At 46.0% G+C, this 26,930-nt stretch overlaps 1 protein-coding gene across 1 annotated transcript; it reads left to right on the top strand.

The window, feature by feature from the left end:
- Positions 1-6,382: 6,382 nt before the first annotated feature.
- smtla (somatolactin alpha) lies at positions 6,383-12,865 on the top strand. The gene is made up of 5 exons (XM_035623978.2): positions 6,383-6,458; positions 7,413-7,603; positions 9,062-9,175; positions 11,053-11,232; positions 11,652-12,865. The coding sequence occupies exons 1-5, from the start codon at positions 6,437-6,439 to the stop codon at positions 11,844-11,846; spliced, it is 702 nt and encodes a 233-aa protein (XP_035479871.1). The 5' UTR covers positions 6,383-6,436; the 3' UTR covers positions 11,847-12,865.
- Positions 12,866-26,930: the final 14,065 nt, after the last annotated feature.

The raw sequence follows: 26,930 nt of genomic DNA, 5'->3' as shown, positions 1-26,930 counted from the left end.
GGGAGGCGCTGCGTGTCCCCGCAGGGAGGCGGTGATTAAGCCCTGCGGGGGGAAGGCGGTAATGGATCAGCCCAGAAGTGTCGTCGACAGGAAACTCTACCATGCCTGTGATGAGTGAACGTTCGTCCGTCGACCCGCGAGACTCAAGTTAATGAAAGTGGACTTCAACTCCGAACGAGTTAAATATAGTTACATGAGGTGGACCCGACCTCCGTGTGAGTCGCCACGTTTTGTCTCGTCGTGTTCCGGTTCCACTGCGACTCTGGAGGTCGGGGGGGCGGGAGGCTTTTTTTTCCGTCACATCCCAACATGTGTGAAGATCTCTTCACAGCCTACGTGAAAACGAAGATGTCATTCCTCAATTCGTCTTCATTCAGTTAGACTTACAACTAAGATATTTCAAATGAGGTTTAACGCTGGTGGCAGTCGCAGTGAAGTCTCTCCGGCTGGAGACGGTAGAAACGAGCAGCGCACGTCAGCATGCAAAAGCACACACACACGCACACACACACACACACACACACACACACGTGACCTGACTGCAACAGTCATGAAGAGGCATAAAATCATAAACGTGTAGTTTTCTCCGTCGTGGCCCGCGGACCGCCGGTTGGTTTATTGCGCTGCAAAATTGAGTGTCTCTCTTCGTATCACAAAGTTCTCATTAAAAAGAAAAAAGCTCGCTGTTTCGTTTTCTTCCCTTTTCCTCCTCCGCGCTTGTCCCGTGAACAAATAAGAACAGACCTGAGGCTAATCATTCAAGCGTTGTGGGGTCTGTTTGGTTTTTTTTTGATTTCGCGAACGCACACACAAGATGATGATTATAATAATTCATCAACGCAGACAAATAAGGACAATCCGGCTGGTATAGAGCTACAGCGTGTGTGTGTGTTTGTGTGTGTGTGTTTGTGTGTGTGTGTGTGTGTGTGTGTGTTTAAAGGCCACTAGTGGTTACGTCGTTGTCAAACACCAGACAGCTGTAAAAAAGAAGAAAAAAAAGGTAAATATATTTAAAAAATGACTGGCACCAGCTGCTGGAATCTGCTGAGCTCCTGCCAATCTCCAGCAATTTAACATACATTCAGTATCTGTCGCGCGTTAACACTTTTTTATTTTATTTGCGACTGACGGTTGTACACAGGAGAGGAACTGGATCCAGGTAAAATAAAAACAAAAAAAACAACGTTTTATCGCTTTGCCATGGAAGAAAAAAGAACAAGACAGCTTCTCAACTAACAACCTAAAACATTGCAAAAGGAAATGGCAGTTCACCTCTTGTCAGTGATATATATATATATATATATGACAGAAGACATGCAGACAACCAGGGGGTTCTCAGGGGTCGAGAATATGATCAGACCCATTCATTTCTGTTGTACTGCACTTATCCTGCGAATATCCTGTTGGTTTTTTTATTAATTCAAATTTCCTCCTCTGCAGATATTCTAACTTTTTATTTCCTTATGGAAATATACATGGATTTATATATATATATATATATGTGTATCCTTTATGCATGACTACAAATATACCTCTGACATTACATCCGAACTTTCATCACTGAGCCGTTCTCAGCGTCCTCAGCCGCTTCGTCTTCTTCTTTTCCTCACACACACACACACACACACACATTTACACTTTAATCACACTCTTTCCATCCTCCGGTCATGCAGCAGTACGCGTCCCAGCGCAGGAGCCGCCAACAACCCCCGTCAGCCAGTCCGTCAGAGAACCGGCCTGATCAATATGCATGAGTGTATTCTCATCAAGGAGAGGATGCAGAGGGCCTGTGCTCCCGCGCGGAGCCATGGATAGATCGCGACGTGACACGGAATGTCTTTAAAGAAAAGGCAAATGCATCTTTTTTGTAAAAACCACATTGAATCCTCAGGTGAAGGAGGAAAATGTTGCGTAGACTTTCCCCCCTCTCTCAATACGTGCGAGGCGAAACTTTTGACTAGAACCACGCAACCCACTTCTTGCAGCGAACAGCGTTTTGTCTCAAACAAAGAGAGAGTCTGTCTGTGTCTGTGTGTGTGCGGCATGAATTCTGATGGAGTGCGCCGCATGTCAAGGGCCCCCTTGCCGAGAGAATAACACGAACACACACACACACACACACACACACCCCCACACATACACACAGACGATTCCACCTTGTGTGTGTGGGTGATCCTTGCAGAGTAACAAGTCCTGTGCACCGCCGAGTACATCAGAGGCGAGCAGCAGCAGCCTCAGCGTGTCGGAGGGGCCGGCCGCAGTGAGACGCTCCGGAGACATTGTGCGCCGGACATCAATGGATTCTCGACACGTGCGTGTGTGTGTGTGTGTGTGTGTGTGTGTGTGATTCATGCGGCTGTACGGACAGAGGCCAACGGCACGGCACGGCACGGCACGGCGTGCTCAGCAAAAAAACACTTTTCCTCGGTGGAGGATGTTCGAAAAGGAGAAATCTGAATGGACACGTTTTTTGGGCCCGAGACATAAAGTATATGTGAGCGGTTTTCAAAATATACCGAGAACACATTTCAATAATGCAACACTTTGTGGAATCTAGGCCGCGGCGTAATGCAATAGGGATGCTATGCTATGATATTGAGGCTCCCTGTTGTGATTTCAGACTTAAAGACATAAATGAATATGTTTTTTCCTTATTTGGACGTATTCCTCTTGATTCACAAATCCAACTCCCCCTTTTTTCTCCTTTGGACGACCTTCGAAATTAGGATTTCCTGTAAAGGCGCCAACGTTCCCCCCTCACCTCCTGAGCTTCTGATTGATGCATGGTTGAATACAATTGTCTCACCTTCGGTCTCAACCAGCGAATTGTTTCAGATCACAAATGAGCTTCTAAAAAATCTAAGCTGCGGTTGAATGCACTTATGGTACGTGCCAATAAAACATGGGAGGCAACAAGACGTAAAGGTGACAATGAAATGCGCGATCCTCGCTAATTCATTCATTTCCAATCATCATCTTGCACGAGAGCGGAGAAAGTAGTGCAGTAATTTGAGGAATTATTGAATTTTATTCAACAATGTTATTCAGTTTTATTCTTTTCTGTTGTGATAAAAAAAAAAATGCCAGTTAGTGGCTAAAACATCAGTACATTTCTGTAATTAGTCTGTAATAATCTTGGTTCACCTCTGCAGCGAGTCTTGTTTGAACATTTTGTCAAATGCGCCGCCGCAAGTTTCCACCGATAAAAAAACAAAGACTCTTATGACTTCAAGAAAATAGAAACATCAAAGGTAAAACGTGTATCTGAGCACAGGAGGCAATGTTTTAAGAATGAGGTTGGAAATATTATGTCAATTTCTAATCAGCAAGACCTGTACCAGTGAATGTGTCTGCCCCGCCCCCACCAGCCCACCGAGGCCAAAGGGAAGCTCCTTGACAGAGTCCATGAAGCGCCATAAACCACAATCACATAATTTGGAAATACAAATTTCTCGTACGTACGTGTGGAAGGAAGACGAACAGCATCGAAGCCCTTTGGGAGACGGGAAGGCGCAGACATCTGGTATAAGTGTGGAGCCTGGAAGGAGAAAAAACAAAATCCAATAACCCGCCGAAGGGACAAATCAATCAAACCCGGGACCTGCTAAGTAGTGGCGACCTGTCGCACTCGGAAAAGCCGCCAATGTCAGACCCCGGGGTTGACGGTCAGAAAGAAATAAATCAGAGGCATTGACACGACGCACTGGTGCCGTTATTAGCGAGCAGAGGGGTTATTTGCAAGTGGAGATTAGGTCCGTCGTCCTCATTGTTGCGTGAGAAAGGCTGGATCAATAGTGACGGGCTAATGAGGAGATTGCTGTCGTTGTCTCCCGGCAAACATCGAGTCACACGACAGAATTAAACAGAATAATTGAGCGTTGCACTCCCCGCTCAACGCCCTCACTCCTTTGACTCGATTGTCGGACCGACACGTGACGTTTCTTTCATTCGCGAGCGCTCAAAGTGACACGCACTGTAAACAACTGATCAGACAACTCTCCTGGATGTCGGCGCACCGCAGGGGAGAAGCTCCGATCGACGACACGCGATACTACGAACCAGTTTTCAGTCATTTCACGAGCGATTAGTTCACAGTGAATGTTGCCAGCGCGTACATTTTTAATACACTGTAAAACGTGTCAAAATAAGGTGTTGATGCATCAGTTACTGGAGGAACCTGTAGCTCTGCTTCAAATCCCAGACTGCCGGTGTCCAGTGTGATTGGCCGCCAGTTTGAATATATATATTTTATGCATATATGCTTTCATATAAAGCTTTCAAGCTCAAATGAACAAACCGATAAACCCTGATGTGATTTCAAACAAATATTATTAACATCGAATACATAAACCAAATACAAATTTGAAACAAATTGGATTCATTAATTATATATATACAGTGAAAATGTGGTTATAGTGTATGAATGTGTACACAGAGGGTCTATTGGGACTTTTTACATAAATCGTACTTGTTTCATTTACGTTAGACTGACAAATGTGCATCACATTGCGTTTATTAGTTTGTTTATGATAAATCCGTGTAATGCAAAGGGATGGAAATGTAATATGCAAGTAAAATACAAAAAAGGGCCTAAACATTATTTGTCATTGTTGTTTATTTTGCTTGTAGCCGAGAAACGATTGGCTATATGTGCGATGTAGAGTTAAAAACGTTATGTGTGTAAAGTTGTATTTTTCTCACTGTTGGGAATAAAACAAATATTTCAGGAGACCAAATAAAAAAAATCGTTTCTGAATGAATTCAAGATTACTTTTCCTGTACTGCTGCATCGCTGCTTTTTGTCATGGTTAAATCAAATTATTCAAACAAAACCATAGTCTTATAGTACATTAAATTTGCTGTTTCAATAAATTCACATTGTTTTCATATCAAAATTGACAACATTGGACATTTCTTGAAGAGAAATGTGTCTGAAATGCTTCTGCGTCATTCATCAAATGCTTTCATTCATTGGTATCGTCTTTCTTCATTCATGTCTTTTTTCACAAATGTCAAAGTTATCAATGCTACATTAGAATACTGGTAATAGCAGACGTGTTTGACGCACGTGTGCAAAAATGCACACGCGCGTCACATGTGCAAAAATGCTTGATCTGCACGATGTCGTGCAGATCAAGCTTGTGCCTTAATGTGGATTTATAGAATCTAGCATGAGGAAGTGATGAGGTTGAACCTGAACCTATAACAGCATTTTTGGGCAGATATCCAAATCAGATTAGATTAAGCAAAAAAAATGCAAACCCCCCCCCTCCCAAAACCCCCAAACAACTCAATACAATGACTAAATACCCCCACACAGATTAATAATCGCAACCATGACTTGAGTGCTACCCCGCGGTGCTTAGTGCTTTTTAAAACGTGCAGTTTTCACAGTTCTCATTAATGTCCGCGCACGTTGGACTGGATCTGGCACGAGGAGATTGAGGACGTGCTCCGTAAATATGGACAATCTGCTTAGTTTGTCACGCAAGCGGAGGCAGGTGAGGGAAAGAACAGTGATTAGAGCCAGAAGATAGTTCCATATGTAAGAGGTCGACGTGCGTGAGAAGAGGCCTCAGGTGTCTTGAAGACGCGTGAATAGGAAGCGTCCCCGTGACGTCGAGCTCGGTAACACGACGCCCGTCAGCTGCCACTTCCTGATCCCCATCTGTCTTGGGCTTATCCAGCAAACGTGTGCCGCCGAAGGGTGAAGGAGACACTCGACGTCAAGCCTCACGTGGCGCTCGGCGTCCTCGTTGGCCGCAAACCGTTCGCTCGCATAATTAACGGCATCCGACTCTTTTTGTCACGTCTGTGCGTGGAATCAAAAATGGCCCCCGTCTTTTATCCTGAAAAAATACCACCGTGCCACGCAGCCGTGGATTATTTGCTTCCCTACTATACACGACAAGCTCCGACACATTCATTACAACTGGGACACACACACACACACACACACACACACATTTCAGGGGTTTTCTCAGATCCCCCTGATTTTCCGACTCCCTCATTTCACTCAGCTTCGTCTCCTTTGTCACATCTATCACAGCTGTCTTCTCCTTCCCCTGTCTCCGTCACGCATGTTTCAAAATCGACATCACATACATCAGCACAAGGGATTCCTTTCAGTGTTTTGAATCCGCCTTTTGCTCGACGACTCCAATCTCTCTTTGTCCTTCGTTGGCCGATGCTTTCAGCCCCGTGGTATGAAATAATAAAATACGTGCGAAGCCCCTTTGTGGTTCTAATGTTTTCATTTATCGAAGGGTCTCCGATGTCCCAGCTATATGTTTAAAACAGAACAATCACATACCTTGGCCGACTCGGCCAGCCCCCGGGTCGACCTTTTCACTTTATTCATGACCCCCGGCAAAGGGTTCATAAGTGGAGAGGGCGCGACTGGGCGGCCGAGAAGGACCCGAAGACTCCGGACACGATGAACTCGATGACAGGCACAGGTAACAACTTGCAGAAAAGAAGAAAAAAAACAAGTTTGGGACACGTTTTGTAATTGTGTTAACGGATATAGTTTATGTCCCTCTCACTTATTTGTGCAGAGATTTGCATTTAGTGCAGTTTTCAGAAGGTAAACCAGTGGAGCTGCAACAAGTCAGTCGATTAGTGATTGACAACTATTCTTGAGAAATCAATTAGTCAATTTCATTTTGTTGAGTTTGTTTTTTATGAAAAGAAAAGTCAAAATTCTCTGATTTCAGCTTCTTAGACGTGAATGTTATTTCTGGATCCTTTGCGCCTCTGTGACAGCGAACCCGATATCTTTGGTGTGTGGACGACACGGTTGACACATTTTTCACCATTTTATGGACAAAACAACTAATCGATAATGAAAATATGAATAATAGTTGCAGTCCTATAATAACCAGACACTTAGGAAAAGCACATAATATTCAGTTTTTCTGCATGACATATGACATACCTGTAAATTCCGTTGTATTCTGCTATTTCTCCTATATTCTGTCCACTGTGCTGCTGTAACAAACCAATTTCCCAATTGTGGTACGAACGAAGAAATATCTTATCCTATCTTATCTTCTCTTCTCATATCATATCATATCTTATCATATCTTATCTTATCTTATCTTATCTTATCATATCTTATCTTATCTTATCCTATCTTATCTTATCATATCTTATCTTATCTTATCATATCTTATCTTATCATATCTTTTCTTATCTTATCATATCTTATCTTATCATATCTTTTCTTATCTTATCATATCTTATCTTATCTTATCTTATCTTATCATATCTTATCTTATCTTATCATATCTTATCTCATCTTATCTTATCTTATCTTATCATATCTTATCTTATCTTATCATATCTTATCATATCTTATCTTATCATATCTTATCATACCTTATGCGTCTGTCCATGTGTTTTGCCTCCAGTCGCGTGGAGGGCCGTGTGGGCCGCGCTGCTCTGGCCCTGCCTGCTCACCGCGGCCATGCCGCTGGACTGCACCGAGGAGCAGGGCAGCCTCTACCGCTGCCCGTCCATCTCCCAGGAGAAGCTCCTGGACCGCGTCATCCAGCACGCCGAGCTCATCTACCGCGTCTCCGAGGAGTCGTGTGCCATGTTTGTGAGTCGACGTCGGCCCCCGACGACGCCCTTCGCTTGTGCCCTTTCCCCTCCAGCACGCGGGTTAGCTGCAGGAGACACCGACTCGCCCGGCACGCTGATCACACGGGTTCTTTCATTGATTTCATCTTTTCCCTCAAAAGAAAAGAGGGAGGCTCCGGCTGCAGACCCGTAACTTACACGATGAAATGCTTTAATTGAGGCTGTCGGGCACGTGCTTCTCTTTTTTTCTTCTTTTAATGAAAGGTGAAATAAGCATTTTGGCGAAGCGGCGCCGCAGAAAAACGCAGCCGCGGGCGACAAGCGACAGCGGTGTTACATATGAATATGATAAAATATTATAAAATAATCTCGACACGCAATAAAAACTCGAGTCGATCCGGAGAGCGAGGAAACTCGGTGTCAAGTGTTAAACAGACGTCGGTCACAGCGGGGAGCTCGTTCTACATTCCCCACACCCGGGAATCATTTCATTACCAACCAGCAGCACCGACCGAATCATACAAACGGGAGCGAGGAGACTTTGTGTTGGTCTGGGTTTTTTTTTTGGTTTCTTTCTTCTTGACACCTTCTCTCAGATTCTCTTGGTGTTGTCTTGCTTTTGATTCCGACACGATCGCCGCCGCGCTCCGCGGGCTTCAAAGTAATCTTCGCTTTCTCTTCTGGGCCGCAAAAGATGTTTTATTGAAGAAGAAGAAGAAGAAGAAGAAGAAGAAGAAGAAGTCCTACAGTGGGGTGTGTGTTGTAATGGTACACCGCAGCGGGGAGAGAGAGCCTGTTGAAGCTCCCTTCTCGACTCTTGCTGCTCGAGGGGCCCAAAAAATTGTCTTTTGGAACGTGGACCACGCTGACCTCCGCCCTTGTCCTGCCGCGTCCTACTTATTGCCTGTTTTCCCCATTTTGCGTTTCTTGTAATTTTTTTTAAAAAAACCAAAGAGAACCACGGGGTTTTTTATTGCGGTTTCTGAAAAATTGTGGGATCAACCTCAGGATCCGTGTTTAATGTATTCGGGTGTCACATTTGCGTTTAGCCGCGTTCACCGATGCCCGAGGGCGGGCGTTACTCTGACGCATGCGCACTTGCAGGGAAAACGCCGCGGCGAAGAAAAATTTCCTTCATGTTTTCCGTAGATTTGTCGCGTTTTGTGGTTCATGACATTTATGAAGATTTTTTTGTTGTCTTGTTAAATTTAATTTAAATTTATATACATATATATATATATATATATATATATATATATATATATATATATATATATATATATATATACACACATATATATATATACACTCACATGCACACCTGTGCCGCGGGAGGGTTGTGGCTAGGGTAATATAGAAGTCAAAAAAACACACTTACGTGCCACATCGTGTGTGTGTGCACATGGATCGTGTGTGTGTGTGTGTGTGTGTGTGTGTGTGTGTGTGTAAATTCATTTTTTCACACCCATCGTTGCAGGAGGAGATGTTCGTGCCCTTCCCGCTGCGGCTCCAGAGGAACCAGGCCGGCTACTCGTGCATCACCAAGGCGTTGCCCATCCCCAGCTCCAAAAGTGAAATCCAACACATATCTGTAAGTGCACGTCGTTCAATTCACCGATCACCCTTGAACACCCCCCCCCCCCCCCCCCTTCCCCTTTTCTGTTTCCTTTTGTCAGGGCTTTAAATCTCTAGATCTACGAATAGCGTCTGCTTGCGTGCGTCTGTGCTTTATACATATGGATTAATTCATGACCGACTGTGTGCGGGAGCAACACAAACGAGGGCATAGCTTGTATTTGCGCGTGAGCGAATCTCCGTACGTCGCCGAATGTTGCTCGATGTGCCTGCTATTGTAGTGCACGTGTATTTGAATCCGTGTGCGCGTCTGCTTTTGCACTATGTGGAATAAGAGCTCTTCTCATTTCCTAAATATACACGGGACACGTCTGTGCGCGACATTTCAAAAACCCTCTGTGCCCATTTGAGGTTTTTTCGGCCTTTGTCCAGCAGGCCGCAGCATTTTTCCCGGGGTTAAAGGTCAACGCGACCAGTAGGCCGGAAACTGGACGGAGCCCAAGACCGGGCTGAGACGCGAAGTGTAATCCGGTCACTGCGAAAAGCTTTACAATAATCCTCCCTTCAACTAACAAAAGGCCAAGTACAGGAAATATGGCAAAAGCAATTTATTCAAGGACTCTTCTTTTTTCATTTTTTTGTGGTAATATTGCTTCTGCTGGTTGAGAGTTATGTCATCCCTTTTGATGGTAAATGTGATCTTTGAAACTGCATGCACGGCAAAGGCTCCTTCCTCTTAATGTGAGTAATTCATCCTCTGCCCTTTTCTGTTGAAATATCGCCTGCTCCGCAGTTTAATGGCCATTTGCACGGTGTCATTTGCACTTCCATGGTTTAAAGTCACCTCTGCTCAGGGAAGAATTCAAGCCGACTCAACTGCGTCACCGTTTGAAGTATTCCCCGCCCCCCCCCCCCCCCCCCCCCCGCTGACAAGCTGTTGATACAAAGCAACGCTGTTATCGAGTTGTCAAGCGGTTGTCAAGTTCTCGAGCCTCATTTGATCCCTCTTGTCCGTCGCTATCTTACAGAAAGTGTGAAGGGCAAATGAACTGCTATATTCACAACATATATAACAGTTCACAGAAAGACAAGTAGCAATATAGCAAAGTCTGCGTGACTGCCTTTGTTTTATCAATGAAATGCTTGAAAAAGACTCACTAGTGGCTTGCATACATCTTCATTCACTGTAGGTATCTGTTTAAAGAACCCCTCCAGTCACGTTTTAAAGTTTATTAAAATAATCTGCAATGCTTAATATTTAGTTTAACATTGTTTAGCCAAAATTTTATTTTTTTTAAACCCTGAAATGGGGCTGGAAATCATCCACTCCCTCTCCCTCATTGAAGAATTCTGAGACTATGAATATTCATGATATGCAAATAACACAGGCCCCGCCCTCATGCTAGGTTGACCGGTGGAAGAATGTGCGCAACAACACGGCTGGTGGCAACAATGGGGAGAGATTCAGCCATAAAACTTTCACCAACTACTAATGCTAACGCTAACTGTCTGCTGACGCACCTGCCGTCCTCTCGTGGACGCTAACTGCTAATGCTATCGCTAACTGTCTGCTGACACACCTGCCGTCCTCTCGTGCACGCGCTGCCTCAGCTGCACTGGAAGTTTCCAGTTTCTTTGCCTCACATTTGCATATTCGACAGCGATTTTTTTTCTGTATTTGTGATCAAATCTAGCGTGAAAAGGATTCGTTTGAATTTCAAATTGCAGAGAAGTGACACAGAAATCTCCTCCTCCAGGAGAGGAATGTGAAAACACCTCATTAGCTCAGACTCCAGTCCCTATATTCAGTGTCAGACATGTTAGAGGACAGGAACAGAAGAAAAATATTTTTTGGAGTGGAGGTGGTCTTTAACTCTTCGTATGCCCCTTCAGGATAAATGGCTGCTGCACTCGGTGCTGATGCTGGTCCAGTCGTGGATCGAGCCCCTGGTCTACCTGCAGACCACGCTCGATCGCTACGAGAACGCGCCGGACATGCTGCTCAACAAGACCAAGTGGGTGTCTGACAAACTCATCAGCCTGGAGCAAGGGGTGGTGGTCCTTATCAGGAAGGTGAGTGAAAAAGATTTTTCAAATCATATATCAGCCACAGACTGTGTATGAAAAAAACAGACGTAGTCACAGGGGTCCCGAAAATTTGTGGTCTCAATCGCTAGTTTCAGTTTCATGTTGGGTAAAATAGCCGATAAAGCCCTGTATGCATTGGAGCGTGGATACGGTGTGATTGACAGCTGGTACCGTCCAATCAGTGCATGGTTAGGGGTGAAGGTGGGTGAGAAGTGGGCGGGCCTTAAATCAGACCACACTCCCAATCCTATATCTGGTTGCAAATAAACAACAACAAAAACAAGATGGCGCTGGTCAAACTCCTGGCTTCAAACTTGGTTTCACCACAATAGGTGTGAGTTTGAGTCCCTCTTTGAAACCCCCTCGTGTTCAAATATTTCCTTCATGTTTCCTCCACGCTCCAGATGTTGGACGAGGGGATGTTGACCACGACCTACAACGAGCACGGCCTGTTCCAGTACGACGCGCTGCCCGACATGTTGGAATCGGTCATGCGGGACTACACCCTGATCAGCTGCTTCAAGAAGGACGCCCACAAGATGGAGGTCTTCCTCAAGCTCCTCAAGTGTCGGCAGTCCGACAACTACAACTGTGCATAGAAGATAAATATTTAAAAAAACACGCCGCGCAACTTTTAAATAATGCACTGTTTATCTTTAAATGAATTCCCGATGGTTTGGTTCGCCGTGCATTTCTAGATATGACCATGCCTCGGGCGATTCAGCCCTGCTTTGCGAACGCGGTACATTCTTTTATTGATTGTTTCGGATCACCTTCACACAAAACTAAGTAGGTGTAATGCTGTGTCCTCTCTTCATCATACTGAATTTTTATATCCTCCATCTCCGTTGTTTTTTTGTTTTTTTTATCCTAGCAAGGGCGAACAGAGGGCAAACTCTCAACAGATTTTTTTTTTTTTTTTTTGCGCGTCGAGCTGTCAGAAGAGAAAAAAAATCTGCATATCCTGCCATTGATTTCCATTCCCCCTTTGTTCCTGACCGGAGTTTGTATTCCTCGCTGACTTGTGCGGGTGTTTGTGATTGTTCCCCGTGGCCCCCTCGAGTATTCAACGAGGCCGAGACGTTTTTTTTTTTTTAAACGGAGCCGGTTTTACTTCTGCATTAGCGAAATGAAACAACTTCCACCGGAGACGGGAGTCAAACAAGAGCGGCAGTCACCATACTCGGGGAGAAAGGGAGGCGAGAGAGAGAGAGAGAGAGAGAGAGAGATAAAAGACAAATAACAGCTGAGATTAAGGGGATTATTATTTTATTTCGTTGGTTAGATCCAGGCGGAGATGTGTCGAGGGCTCATCAAAGAATCGTGGATATTTTCTTTGCCTACATGTGCCTCATTCAGCGCTAATATAATGGGAAAAAAACATATGAATTAAGAATATACTTTATTCACTAAAAATAAATAATTCAGACCAATTAATATATGTTTGATTGTCGGATGTGAATATGTAATGCAGAGTGCAAACATACTTTTGTGTGTGTGTGTTTGCGTGCTTTTCATGTGTAAATAGAAGAAGCCTATAATGTGCTGGTGATTTTAAGAAGCTTTTAATAGAGCGAGCTGTGGAAAGAAAAGATTAAAAAAAGATATATTTGCGAAATCAATAATGCTGTGTCATCTTTTCAGTGCGCGAGTGGATTCAGCCTCATTTTCCCTTGTAGGGTTTTTCTGTTAACAAAGTCAAACTGAAAGAGCAATTTCCATATTTTGTTTGATTGATTGAGTTGTTTTGGACAACAAAAGCCATAAACAACAATAATAAAGCAAAACCACCGTAACCATGCAAAAAAAACTCGAACAAAAACAATTCAAACAAAAAAACAAAAACAAACCATGAACATGAATTCATTCAATGGAGTATAACTAGATTCTGTCCTTTCCACCTCCAAACACAAGAGGGCAGCAGTGCTCCGTGGTGAAGGTTTATCTCAGTCATTGAGTCATTTACTGTAAACTGCCGTGCATTTTTTGACCGAGGCGTCTCTTATTGCAGAGCTAACGTGCACTGGATTGGTGATGTGCCTGTTTCATCTTTACTGGGGGGGGGGGGGGGGTTGAAGGGTTTAGTTGTTAATTAGTCCTATGAGAATTTCTTTTTTCACCTGCCTTAATCCATGTGAGCCCAGAAACTCAAAATGAAGCACCTGCGGTAACCAGACTTTGACTTGGCGGGCGGTCGCCGGTTGCTTTTTCCTGTTTACGTCTGCCCCCAGCACCACGAGACAGGGAAACAATAAAGGAAGCAGTTTGCCACCCCCCCCCACACACACACACACACTCCCCCACTCATCTCAGGTTTGTGTTTTCCTCCTTCCGTCGCGTGTCCTGCTGCATCCTCTTCCCCTCCATCCCTCTGTCACCGTATCAGTGGAGGGAGATCAGCAGTGTGCGGTCGCCCCGCCGAGTCCGGTGTCAGCGCGGAGACGTGGTGTCATGTGGTGCGGGTGGATGTCTAGGGGCAGGATGTGGTGGTGGTGGTGGTGGTGGTGGTGGTGGTGGGGGGGGGGGCTAGTGTCAGCAATGTCAGGTTCAGCTTCCTGTGGCCTAATCACTTCAGCATGGGGGCCCAGAGGAGATTGGGTATAGCCGCTGCAGCTCCGCAGCCTCAACCTCTGCGGTGCAAACCCTCACCCTTACCTCATTGGGTCGTCCGTCCCCCCCCCCACTTCTCAAGCTTTGGGGCCATAAATATTAAAGATTGGCTATAAGTAGTGAGAGGAGGATGGGGAGGGGGGGGGGCTCAGAGGAGGGAGATAAAGCTGTTGGGGGAGTGGAAGGGGAAAGAAGGACACACAGACGAAGGGAGGGCGCTGTTGGTGTTGGTGTGGGGCCCGGGTGATTTCACAGTCTGACTATTATAACCTCGGGAAAGGAAACCTAGACGGCCGAGATGCGTAAAAGTGGAGCAGCGGAGGGAGACAGAGAGGAAGAGGGGGAAGAGGGAAGCCGGGGAATGTGCAGAAAATGAGGCGAAGAGAGGTAAAAGACGACCGTTGTCTTAGTTTTCCTTCATCAGCGGTGATGTGAAATGTGTCCGTTAAATAAAGAGAGGCACATACATAAATCCAACCGACACGGGCGGGGGGGGGAGTGAGCACAGCTCTGAGCAGTGTGACATGCAGGAAAGAAGTGGGTTGAAAGTAGGGAGCAAATGGATGGCTGGAAGGCAGGTACACACACACACACACACACACACACACACACACACACACACAGCCAGAGAGGAGTTAGGCCCAGGAAGCGGTGTTGGCTCGATATGAAACCGAGACTCAGAGTATGAAGTCCTTGAGCCCTCGGCTGGCTCGCAACACTGTTGCTGTCGCTTTCATTCGGGGCTCCGAAGAACGACGGCTTGGAGAGACCTAAAACAGTCCTGCCGGGTTCCTCGGTGGTGGTGTGTGTGTATGTGTGTGTGTGTGTGTGTGTGTGTGTGTGTGTTATACGGACGTAGGGAAATAAGGAATGAGCTCCTTCGCACATTAACTTCTGACAACCGTCTCCAACCACAGGGGAATTCATCTGGGCCATCACGGAACGGCATGAGGCCTCAAACCCGGGCCGACCGGCCGAGGAGGCCCGAGGCTACGACGCGCACATGCTGGGCCTGTGAGCATGTCTGTCGGACCAGCGGTGCCACGTTAAAAACCCTCTGGTGTGTCCACCCACCCTCTGGTGTGTCCACCCATCAACCTCTGGTGTCCCCCCCCCCCCCCCCCCCCCCCGCCTGGCTCTCGTGGAGAAGAGTGAGCGGGTGGAGGTCGAGAGGTCGCCGGCATCAAGGCCGTCCTAACTGTTCCAGTGTGTTCAGAGACGTCGGCTTGTAGCAGCAGCGGGCTCACGTTTCACCCCCCCCCCCCCCCCCCCCCCCCCCCCCCCCCCGTGAAGAAAAAAAAAAGGAAAGTCGCGCCGACGGTCGACCGCGGCCGGGAACACTCCCACAGAGCGGGGACGCAAACTACCGATAGATACTATTGTGGCACAGCCTTCAGAGGCAGTTGAGAGATAAGCAAACAATACGATAATCCCCAGTGAAACGACCCGTTGTTTACCCAACTGTTGAATCAATGAAGCTTTCCCTGCGAACACCGATTGTCGCGGCCGTGTTGCCGTCGCGTAACCTGCGCGTGGCGCGTGCACGGAAAAGACGAGAGAGGACGCCGTGCGACCGTAGGGGGAATGTGGTCGGCCGTGGTGAAAACCAGCCCTGCGGGGCGTCTCTGCGGTTCGTGGCGGGATTTACACCACCAGGAAATTAGGTGATTACCCCAGAGCAAGGGGGGGGGGCGCTCCAGCTCCAGACAAGGTGCTGAAAATATGCACTTAGACTCCGCTCCGCCACAGCTCCCCCCCCGTTCTCGTAAAGTCGTTGCGTATTGTTTCGTGTATTTAATTGTGCTGAAATATGACGGAGAAGACACTGAAGAAACTCTCCATCTAATTAAAAAAACAACAACTCCATATTCCTTTATCTACAAGAAGTGATGAAAAAAACCCCCCATACTTTTGCTTTACATTCTCTTTCATCAACTATAATCCATATCTGTTCAGGATTGGGTGGCTGCACATTTTTAACTACTTAACACCAAATTATTACAGCAATAAACTACACTTCGTCAGGTTCTGTCAGTTTTTAGTGTCTCGGTTCCATCAAGGGTTTTAATAACGTTGAGCATATCTCATATTTTACTGTGCGGCTTGTCTAATTAGATTATTTCCAGTTGAATGTAAGTGGAGGTGTGCAACAACTCCACCACAACCCGTTTGGTTCACGGCACCACTTCTTTTAGCCAGAATAAATATGGTTTCTGTTAATAGCACAGTGTCCTGATATATCCAATATCTGCAATTGAAAACATATCGACATTTTTTGATACTTGAACTTGAACCTGCAAGATGAAAACACGTGTAACAACGTTTCCATATTTTCTATTCGGGGACTTACACAAAGACTAAATTAAACAATTATAATATTTTGGTCTTATTCATCATCATGAGTTGTTTGGCTTATTTCAGGTGTATGGATGTTGCTGTGAACCAATGTGATTTCCATAGTGGAGGTAGAATTCTAGAAAAATATGTTGAATGCTCCATGGGCCTCGAGTCCACGTTCAGTGGATACTATGGATACTATTAATATAGCAACAGTACACATGCTAATACATGAGTTGAGCGGTATTCAACCGTAGACAGTTAAAGAAACTGTGTCATAAGATAAGATATGATAGATATTCCTTTATTCGTCCCACAACAGGGATCCTCTCCATTGTATTGGCACCATAGTGTTTTCATTTTATGAATGAAAAATCTGCTCTGGCTCGTTTTACAGTATCTGCCGCAGTAAAGCCGCTCACTTCCACTCATCAGCTTATTGGGATATAACGAGAGACAAAGAAGAAAACATCTCAGCCGACCGCAACAAACGGTCCTCACTTTTCAGACGAGAAAAAATGAAGAGACGCCAAAAGAAGCTGAGCTTAAATCAATGCAATTTCCTCCCCTTCACGTCTCTGGCGAAGAAGGAACCTTTGAGGAGTTTTCCACCACTTTTCCCTTTTTTTTTCTTTTCCGATTGCTTAAAAAAATTCTTTCTGCTTTGAGATATGCTGTGAATCAAAGTGCACATGGAGGGGGGCTGAGCGGAGTCAGAGGATGGGAGGGTTGTGGCAGGGGCACATGTACTTGTCTTTCTGCCCGTGCTGCGTCTGCTTGTGTTTTTCTTAGATCAAGACACAGGCCCCGAAGAATCCAGTGCATTTCCTTCACTTCAGGAAGCACTTTCATAACTTCAAATACAATAATTTCCTTTCTGGAGAGACGCCAGGGATTATCCATGTGCATTTGACTTTCACTTATCTGTTTTCTTCGCCCTGAAGAGAAAAGGATTGGAGAGAAAGAAAATATATATATATGTAGCCCACAAATAATAGACGGTCGGACCTCTGGCCTCTGATCCTAAATGTTTTTTGATAGGTGTGGAGAATTCATTCAGCTCAAGGATTATGATTTACCGCAACTCTGGTTCGGCTTCAGAAAATAGCAGCACTCACATCCTCTGCCTGTTTTCCTGTTTGCTTTTTTTTTGGCATTTCCCTTGATGGTGACAGCTACAGTGAATATGAAAAGGTGTGCAGGAGGAATATGTCATATGACATATGGTGCAATAAAGAGGAGTGACTGCGGTTGGGTGAGTGCGATGCATTTCAAATATGCCAAAGTGCATGAATGTGAATATATGAGCGATTCATTTTTTAGAAGACAAGAACCAACCACAGAGGAACATTAATGTGCGACGAACACACAAAGATAGAAAAAGTTGAACTTTGAATAGTATTTACGATTCAGTCGCTGTCAAAATCCCAAGACTCCGCCCCCTACCTGCAGACGGCCACTCCTAATTTGACCACACCCCTAAGACTATAAAGCCCGCCCCTTCCTTTTTCCCTCCAAACAATTCGGGCAGAACAAAGGGATCAACGGACGTGAGGTCAGATGGACTCTTCCCCTTTTAAAAGTGTTTATTTAGTATGACATAGGGCATACATGGTTTGAATGTTAACGTTGTTTTGGGGTTTATTGTGCCAGATGCCAGAATTTAATTGTGAGAGTAGAGAGGAAATGTAAACGATGTGAAGTCTAAAACAACGTCGTATTATTCGCTTAAAGATTTTGATTTGTAACATTTTTCCCTTTTTATTATTCCTTTTGTACATAGGCGTGTCTAGTCCGTTTTTAGCCTGCACGAAGCACAGTGTGTGTAGTTTGACTTTCTGTGTCGCGGTGGTCCGAGTAAGTAAGTTGCTCAGACAACCATGCATTACACATTTCTTTACTTTTACCAACTCAATACCGACACATTATAATCATCACCGTCCCTCTTTTTTGCTGCACTGAATCACAGATCACTCTTCATGTTGTCAGGTAGAAGCTAGCTATCTGGGTTAGGGTAGTAGGTAGGTAGGTAGGTTTACTTGTTCTAGCTAGCTCATGTAAGGTTGTCAATCAACCACTGTCCACTGTTTGAATTGGGGCGAGAGAAGCTAGCTGTTGTGCCATTGGTATGTGTTGATATTGAAGCCAAGGTGCTACTGTCTGTATGTGTATCATCACTGACGAGCTAACTAACTGGACGCCAGGTTGGGGTGAGGGATAGTCCAAAAATGGAGGCAAATTTGGGATCATTGGGTGCTCAGCACCCCTGAAGCTCTGATCCCTGCCTTTGTACAGAATTAAAAAATCTTCCATATCAACCATCCAATCACCTGTCACCCTCTCAACCTATACCTTTGAGCAAAATAGTCAATTGGTTCGGCTTCTGGATCCTGCGTTGGACGGTGCACCACACTAGATGTCCTCTGAACCAACACCACCACCAATGACATTGTTTTTTCAGTCGCTAGTTTAGCATATTTATTTTTTTTACCCGTATTTTTTCTACATTAAGACTAAAAAAGGTGAAAGTTGAAATAAGCAAGTGGAAAAAGAAAGTCAGTGGGGGTTTGACAGCATGCTGGTGTGAAATGATCGTCTGTGTGTTAAAAGTTTTGGATGTTGTGGTTGGATAATGACCCCATTTTTTATATTTTCTTTCTTATTTGACATTTGGACATTTGGACACTACTTGCCTCTTCGTCGATGTAGATGAGTCACTCTTTGACGCTTGTTCATAGCGGTTTGTGCTCACACTCATCCTGACATCAGGCCACCAGCACATGATATTAACTATGTGAGGACGGTGCTTGCAAAGTTTGCGTGGTTGTGAATGAAATATCCCAAAAAAAACAATCCAAAAACCATGAAGCTGACTGTGGAGTTTATCGATTCTCGCGGGGGGATTTATTCAAAATGTATTCAAGTGTTTGTGGGATATTGTTTACGAGAAGTGACCACCAGAGACTCTGTATTAATATGGATGGATAAAAGGCATCACATGGACATTTAAACCATCGTAATCTTCCTCTCACCATTTTCTTGCCAGCGATTTTTTTTTTGTTCTCTCCTGTTGTTTGATGGAAATAAGTTTCATTTTGGCAGCGAGTCAAATTATAAAAGCACATCCAGTATTTATTGGGTTCCACACGCTGTAGCTGCGATGCATCCCTTCCCCGATCAAGCCTCCGTGAAGGATGCTCGGAATTACAATGTTTACTGGCTGTGGTTCCCCCCCCCCCCGTACTCTAACCCCAAAATTTGTGGCTTCCACCCGTGCTCTCCGCAGCTGACCCACTGTTTATGTAGCTCCCAACCACTTGAAGCAGGCCGCGAGGGTGGTTCGCTGTTCCATGTGGCGTTTTGGCGAAAAGTGAGGTCAGATACTACTTGGCAATAATAAGAGGAAGAGTGATGTATTTGGTCCCGAGGGAGAAGAGAGCGGAGACGTTACGTAAGGCAGTGCAGGGAAGTGGAGATGGGAAGGAAGCATTCAAGCTACTACCACACACACACACACACACACACTTAGTGTTGACTTTGAAAGGATTCGCTGAGGGCGATCGCAAAGGCCACAGTGGTGGCAAGGTACTGAAAGCAGAAGCACAAACACCATGCAGTTGCATTTCCAAGGTTTCAATAACAAAAATCTGTTCAATTCAAATTTGGAGGCAACTCAAGAGCAGATTGTTTCAAAGACCTCGGGTCCGTCCCACTTCCCCATCACTTGGCCTCACCCCCTCCTGAAGTCAGCTTTGAGCGGCTGTTCGAAGTGACTTGAAAGGGGGTAGATAACCCCTAACCCCTTGGTGTTCAAAAAGAAATGGGACACCCTATACCCTACGTGGGAATGGGCAAAATGGAAGGGTACGGCCAAGGGGTATGGCCAAGTGAGGGGGAAGTGGGACATGAACAATCCATTGGAAAAAGGTGTCATGAACTTAGCAACCTGGTGTCTGTGCCATGTGACGTGCAAATGGTACAAGAGAACACCACTTTAAGAGAAAGTGGGCCAAATGTGCGTTATGTTATGTCTTGACGTTTTGAAGCCTCGAGTTTAGCATTTTGGTCATTTATTGTTAAACCAGAAGTCACCATATTTGGAGGAGATGGTGGGGGGGGGGGGGGGGGGACACTGCACATGCACCTATTGGACGATACCAGCTGTCAATCACGACTTGTCCACACTCCATTCCATACGGTGCTTTATCGTCTATTTGACTCCAAATGGGACCATCATTTTACAAAATGAACGTTATGCCGTATTGAAGAAGGCCTCAAACTAGAGATCGAGACAATAAAAGCCTCAGGAAAATGTTTACTGACGTTATAACTCAATTGAAAAGCGGGGTGATTATTTCCTAGACTTCGATAGAAACTAATTAATCTCCCGCTGCTGGTCATTCGAGGGGATACAGGTATCACACGCTTCCACACGGGCGTCACTTTCCCAACCCGGTGACCACCTCCATCTTTATGTACAGTCAATGGGCTGGATCCCAAAAACAAACAAACAAACAAACACCACCACCAGTACCTTGAGATAATATTCAAACCAACAAGAGCGTCATTGGCGATCTGACCGGTTTGTGCCTTTACTGAATATCTGTGTCCTTCTCAATGGGAAAGAGAGAAGCAGAACGAATTAGGGAGGGGCTGCAGCGAGTTGGAGTGTTACCATTGTGAAAGTGTGTGTGTGTGTGTGTGTGTGCGTGCACACGTGTGGACCGGGTGTGAAAGACGTCCATGTTTTTTGTTGTTTTATACATTAAGGTCTGACTGTAAATCAGACGGCGAGCAGACCTGCTGATGGCCGTTGGTGCAGCCAAACCACACGACGCCGCTTTGCACAGTAACAGGCACACAATATCACAATATCGGTGCATTTTCAATCTTCATTATCCATAATAGGATTCCATTTTATTGTGTCATTTCAGTGTTATGTTACTTTATGTTATTACCCACTTATTCATCTTGCCCTCAGTCCCTCAGAATCAATCGGCGGAGGTATGTTTTTCGGCAATCTGACCTTTCACGGCTCGTTTTGACAGTCTCTCAAAGAGACATGTCCTAGTACAGTGCAGCCATGTGACATACTCTTACTTATTTGCCATTTCTGCTCTCTGAACTCGTCATGATGGATCAAAACTGTGGTTTTGTATTTATTGACTTACTTTATTCATTTACTTTTTCTTTAAAGAAAGTCAAAATTGCATCTAAGTATTTTGGAGGAAACAAATGTTGCTTTGATAGTGTCACAATAAAATTAGCTTCTTTTTTTCATGGCATTTTCATATTGCCTACCCCCCCCCCCGGTTCTATTGTCTTCAACAATGTGGCGTGAACGCGCGCTTCCTGGATTCCCACTCAGCGAGGCGAAGGACGCCACTCCAGCTCCCTGCCAAGACACCTTATCTGCGCCTGGCAGCCTGCAGACAGGATGCAGGGCTGAGGGTGAGGTGGGAGGTGCTGCAGGAGGGTAAAGGCTACAGGATGGGCCGGGGGGGGGCGTACAAGAAAAAATGGGCTTGCTGCACTATGTAGAACTGAAACATGGTACATGGGAACTGTGAATTGAATTAATATACACAGGCAGGTTAGTTTCTGTTACCGGCCGGTAATAAAAATAAAAAGTTTAGACGAATAGGAGCTTCGTTCTAAAAAAACGCCCTCAGGGTTTCAGCACAGTTTTTTCCAGTTTCTTTCGACATGAATGAGTGGAAGGAAAAAAAGGAAATCTCCCATGTCCTCTGTCGGCGGGCGGACGGATCGAAGGGGACAGGGCTCCTCTGTGCTGTCTCTTGTTGTGGCCCCGCCGGACTGGCGACTGTGTAATTAAAGGTGGACGAACAAACCCAGGACAAGGTCCTGCTCGGCACGCGGGACGATTCGCCGGCCGCCCTCTGTTTGAAACTGATAAGAGTGATTCATTTGACTTTGCCGTTCTCCGCTGACGCCTCGCTGCTGTTTTGTTTTGGCCCCGCCGCGGCGTTGAGGCATAACTCGACGTTAAATTGATTTTCCTTTTGTGAAGAAGATTGAATGCTCGGCCGTTTTTTCGCTCGAGCTCAAACTTCACATTGATTAGTTTGTGTGTGTGTGTGTGTGTGTGTGTGTGTGTGTGTGTGTGTGTGTGTGTGTGTGTGTGTGTGTGTGTGTGTGTGTGTGTGTGTGTGTGTGTGTGTGTGTGTGTGTGTGTGTGTGTGTGTGTGTGTACACGGTCTAGGTGTTACTAGTGTAGCGGGGACCGAGACCTGTTCACGGGGACAAAAATCAAGTCCCCATAAAACAAAATCATTTCATTTTAAGGTTTATGTTAGGTTAAGGTTTGGTTTAGGCCTGTAGTTGTTATGTTTATGGTTTATGGAGTGAGTGGAAGTCATGGAGACAGGACTTTGTGTGTGTGTGTGTGTGTGTGTGTGTGTGTGTGTGTGTGTGTGTGTGTGTGTGTGTGTGTGTGTGTGTGTGTGTGTGTGTGTGTGTGTGTGTGTGTGTGTGTGTGTGTGTGGAGGAATCTCCTGCAGGCTGCTGAGCCCCTGGGTTTAGGCTTAAGGATGAAATGCGGGGAGCTGTCTATATAGGTTGTGCCACGTGCGCTTATGAATTTTTCAGATTGTTTTCAGAGTGTACTCTTTAAAAAAAAAAAAAAAAGAAAGAAAGACCCAAGGCGCCACCGCCCGGCTTCAGGTGGAATCGTTCCGATTTGAGGTCCCGTGTTGATTTTAAGGTTTCTCTCCTAAGCCATCGGGAAATTAGCCGATGCGCCTCTCTCTGTGTCGCCGGTGAATTCCGGAGCACTTTCTCATGACGTGCCATGCACCTTCCATTTGTCCCGGACGCTTGCTTCTTTTTAATTCCATCAGAATGACACAATTATGAAACGGATGATTGATTCCATGAAGAGCTGAGCATCACTACCAAATATTAAAACCTTATTTTATACACAGGGCTTGATGATTTTTTTTCAAATTCAAATTTAGTTTGGTGGTAAAATTACAAATTCCTCTGCGGCGTATCGAGCTCAGAACACACATATTTATCACAGCATTAAAGGACTATATGGAAAAGGACTTTGCGTTTACACTATGCAGGTGTTTGTGTGTGTGTGTGTGAGGAGATGAATATTAAAAAGGGTCTTAGAATCTGAGTTGTACCTAATGCAGCAGGTTTCACACACGTCTGGTGAGCGAACGCACATCGACGTCTCACTGGACCCACAGTGGGGGAACGGCAGTGGAGACGACAACCGACCACGGCCGCGCACGCTTTGCCAACGACTCGCAGCTCCGGGACGACTCCACAAGGTGTCAGTCATGCTCCTCGCATGGTTCTCTGGCCCTCTGTGCAGGAAGATGAATTTGAAAGGCAGCTGGGGAGAAAGATGAAAATGAATGCACACGATTGTGACGCCGTGGAGACAATACACATGCAGTACATATGCAATAATAATTTAGCCCTTTGCGATTGCTTTTAGCAGTGAAAAGTGCTCTATAAATGACATTTATTTTTATAATATACCTCATTGACACTGTCTGTTTCTGATTTGCAGATGGAGCAGATGCACGAGGGCGGCGCAGTAAGTTTGCCTAAGCTTCATTCACTTCATATCTCTCACACTCTTCCCCCGTCGCTCTCTGCCGCAGTAGAGACTTTGTGTTATGTTTCACGCAACAATATTAAAGGCAGACATACGGTAGGGCTGCAACTAACGCCTATTGTGATTGTCGATTTAATCTGTTGATTATTTTCCAATTAATAGTTTGGTAAAGTGTCAACTGTGTTTCCCAAACCACCAAGGTGATGATTTTGTTTTATTGAGTAGGAGCAAAGAAACCAGGGAATATTCACATTTAAGAAGCTGAAATCAGAGAATTTTTAATTTTGAAGATGAATCCATTATCAAAATAGTTGGCGATTCATTTAGTAGTCGATTACAATTCGATTAATTTGTAATAATAGTAATAATATGAGTTGTGATGGGACGCGGTTCTGTATGAACAAGGTTTTGTGAGTGGTTTAAAAAAAAAAAAAGAATGAAATAGAGAAACTACAAACTTCGTGGTTCTGCGCGAGGTGATAACGCACAAATTAAAACCTACTGATTGAAATCCGACCCTCCACTGTACTTTGCAGCCGGGGCCTAATTCCCCCCCCCCCCCCCCCCGAATATTGAATTGCTCTCATTGCTCGAGCCGTCGCAGAGAGGGAAAAGTTTTACCCAAGAAATATAATTTTTGGATTTTTGCGAGAGAAAAAAAAGTCTCCTCTGATTGGCCCCCGTGGATCGGAAAAAAAAAAAAGTCTGCTTTCAAATAACACAGTCAAGAAAATAAAAGGCAAAATGTGACAAAGTAATCATTCCTTATCCGACAGGATGGGTCAAAGATCAGATTGGATATAATTCAGTTGATAGGGTCAACACGTTGTATTTGTCTTCTCCTTTGCTTCTCTCCTATTCCCTTCCTTCCGTCCTTCCTTCCTTCCTTCCTTCCCGCCTTTCACACACTCCCCCCCCCCCACGCCCCACGCTCCGTCTCTCGGCGGGGGCCTCGTGCAGACGCGAACCCAAACACCGCGCTCTTGTTTAGGGCTGGGCCGGCTCCCGGGCGGACCACTCCCCGGGCCTAATCGCTGCGAGTTCTTTCCAAATTGCAATTACTGATAAGCAGCTCGGGCCCGATGGGGACAGGCGATTGCGGAGGGGCCACAGAGGGGCAAGTATCTGGCATCACCCTAATTGTCACAAACAATCTGCCTCATTTCTTTACCCCCCCCCCCCCCGCCCCTCCCCCCTGAGAGAGTAGAGAGAGAGAGAGAGAGAGAGAGTAGAGATTGCACTTGAGGGGGCAGAGCCGTTTATGAAGTGCGTTCATCTGGGACGTTCATCGCTTTGAAGTGATTCTGGAGGAAGAGAGACGCTCGTCTCCTCGACGGTCTGCGTCCTGGGATCGTCTCTAAACAGTTGTTTTGGTCTCTGGCGATTTAAAAAAAGAAAAGAAAAAGGCAGCTCCTCCGTTTAGAGATGTTTGGATTTGTCATCGAGAGAGAGAGAGAGAGAGACAGATGTTGTTTTCCCCGGATGATGTGAGCAAATTTCGCCCTTTTCACATAATTGTCATTTGTACCTTTTTCTACATCCAGTCAAGAATTTTGGCGAAACAATTGCCTCGCATTCCTTCCCCGCTCATGAACGATCGCACATCCTGGGTGGCGGCCATGGCGAAACCGCAGCCCCCACACACACACACACACACACACACACACACACACACACACACACACACACACACACACACACACACACGCACACAAACACTTCTCGCCCTCCAGGATCAGGTGAGTTCCTTGCTCAAGGGCCATTACTCAGGAATCCCCCCCCCCCCCCCCCCCCCCCCGACTACCACGCAGGCGAAAAACCAGCAACCTTCCCGTCGCACAAAAACAGTTTTTTTTTTTTTTCCAAGGCCCTTTTCCACCGCCATCATCCCCCTATTTAGAATTATACGAGTCCCACAGTTTCACGAGGCCCTCATTCCCGCGCGGGCCCAGATGTGAGTTTTTAGACAAAATGTGCTACACGGGGGCTCGTGTGCCCCCATAAAAAGTCGGCGCTGGTGCGCAGAGTCTCAATCTGGATGTGCAATTCTTTTCGACACGTTTTCGAAGTGTGCGGGCGAAAGACGGGTGGCGAGGCGCTGAAAAGGGAGGAAGCCGCGACCCCCCCCCCCCCCCCCCCCCCCCCCCCCCCCGCCCCCGCGCGTCGACCCCGGCGAAGCCCAAACGCTCCCTCGGCGGGGAGACGGAGGGGAGTGACCTCACTTGTGGCGGAAAGCGCCGCGAGGTGACCAGTAGCAGTCTTACTGGGGGGGGGAGGGGGGGGCGGGTGTGGCACTGCTCTCGTTGATATATGTGCGGCAGATGGAGGGAGAGTTTTGGTTTGTGCTGGCTGACCCACCTCAGGTCCTGGTACACCGCTGTTTTCAGCAGTTTGGCGGCAGGAAACAGCTGCAGAGGTACAAACCAAAAGTCTGCACGCGGCCGTTTGAGGGTTCCAGCGCGCCAGTAGCCAATATCAATCAAAAGTCGCATGAAGCTGGGGCTTTTACTGGGCCCCGAGAAAGAAAAACCGCATCATGTTAGCACATTCACACAGACGCGGGGTCCAACGCGCTGTCAGTCATGCGCTCGGAAAATATGCGGCCACCCCCGACGTAGGTGGATCGTGGATATGGATTTTGCTCATGGCTTCCAGAAGTGCTTTCATGTCCGGGAGTGAAAACCCGACAAGTTTGCCAATTGTTTTACGGGCTGATTTATGTGCGCTTTCTTTCCCCCAGATGAAAGTGGCCCCCGAACGAGCAGAGACGAAAATATCGAGCAGATGAGGAGGAGGAGGAGGAGGAGAAGGAAAGTGGAGGATTGAACGGAGAGACTCGAGTGAAACGAGGACAGACAGTCGCTTGAATATTAATTTTTTTCTTAACTCTTCGCAGCTCGCGATGAGGACGTGTCAACTCGCCGAGCGAGGATTAGTCTCACACACACACACACACACACACACACACACACACACACACACACACCCCTCGCTCAACCGGCCACATCACCACAAATCGACTGGGTGGCTTCTCTGTGCGGCTTTTTCGTGCCCCTGACGGTTGAGATGTTGTCGCGACTACAGCGAGAAAGCCCATGATGCCGAGCGCGCGCGCATGCGAGCGTGCGGTCACATATCGCAG

This window comes from Scophthalmus maximus, chromosome 11 (assembly GCF_022379125.1).
Source record: "Scophthalmus maximus strain ysfricsl-2021 chromosome 11, ASM2237912v1, whole genome shotgun sequence".
In the NCBI taxonomy this organism is placed as follows: domain Eukaryota; kingdom Metazoa; phylum Chordata; class Actinopteri; order Pleuronectiformes; family Scophthalmidae; genus Scophthalmus; species Scophthalmus maximus.
Note: the sequence above shows the minus strand (reverse complement) of the source record. Positions and strands in the feature narration are given on the sequence as shown.

Coding starts and splice junctions, on each gene's coding strand:
- smtla (XM_035623978.2), top strand. CDS start 6,437: ATGAACTCGATGACAGGCACAG. Junction 6,459..7,412: donor GAACTCGATGACAGGCACAG/GTAACAACTTGC, acceptor TTTTGCCTCCAG/TCGCGTGGAGGGCCGTGTGG. Junction 11,233..11,651: donor TGGTGGTCCTTATCAGGAAG/GTGAGTGAAAAA, acceptor TCCACGCTCCAG/ATGTTGGACGAGGGGATGTT.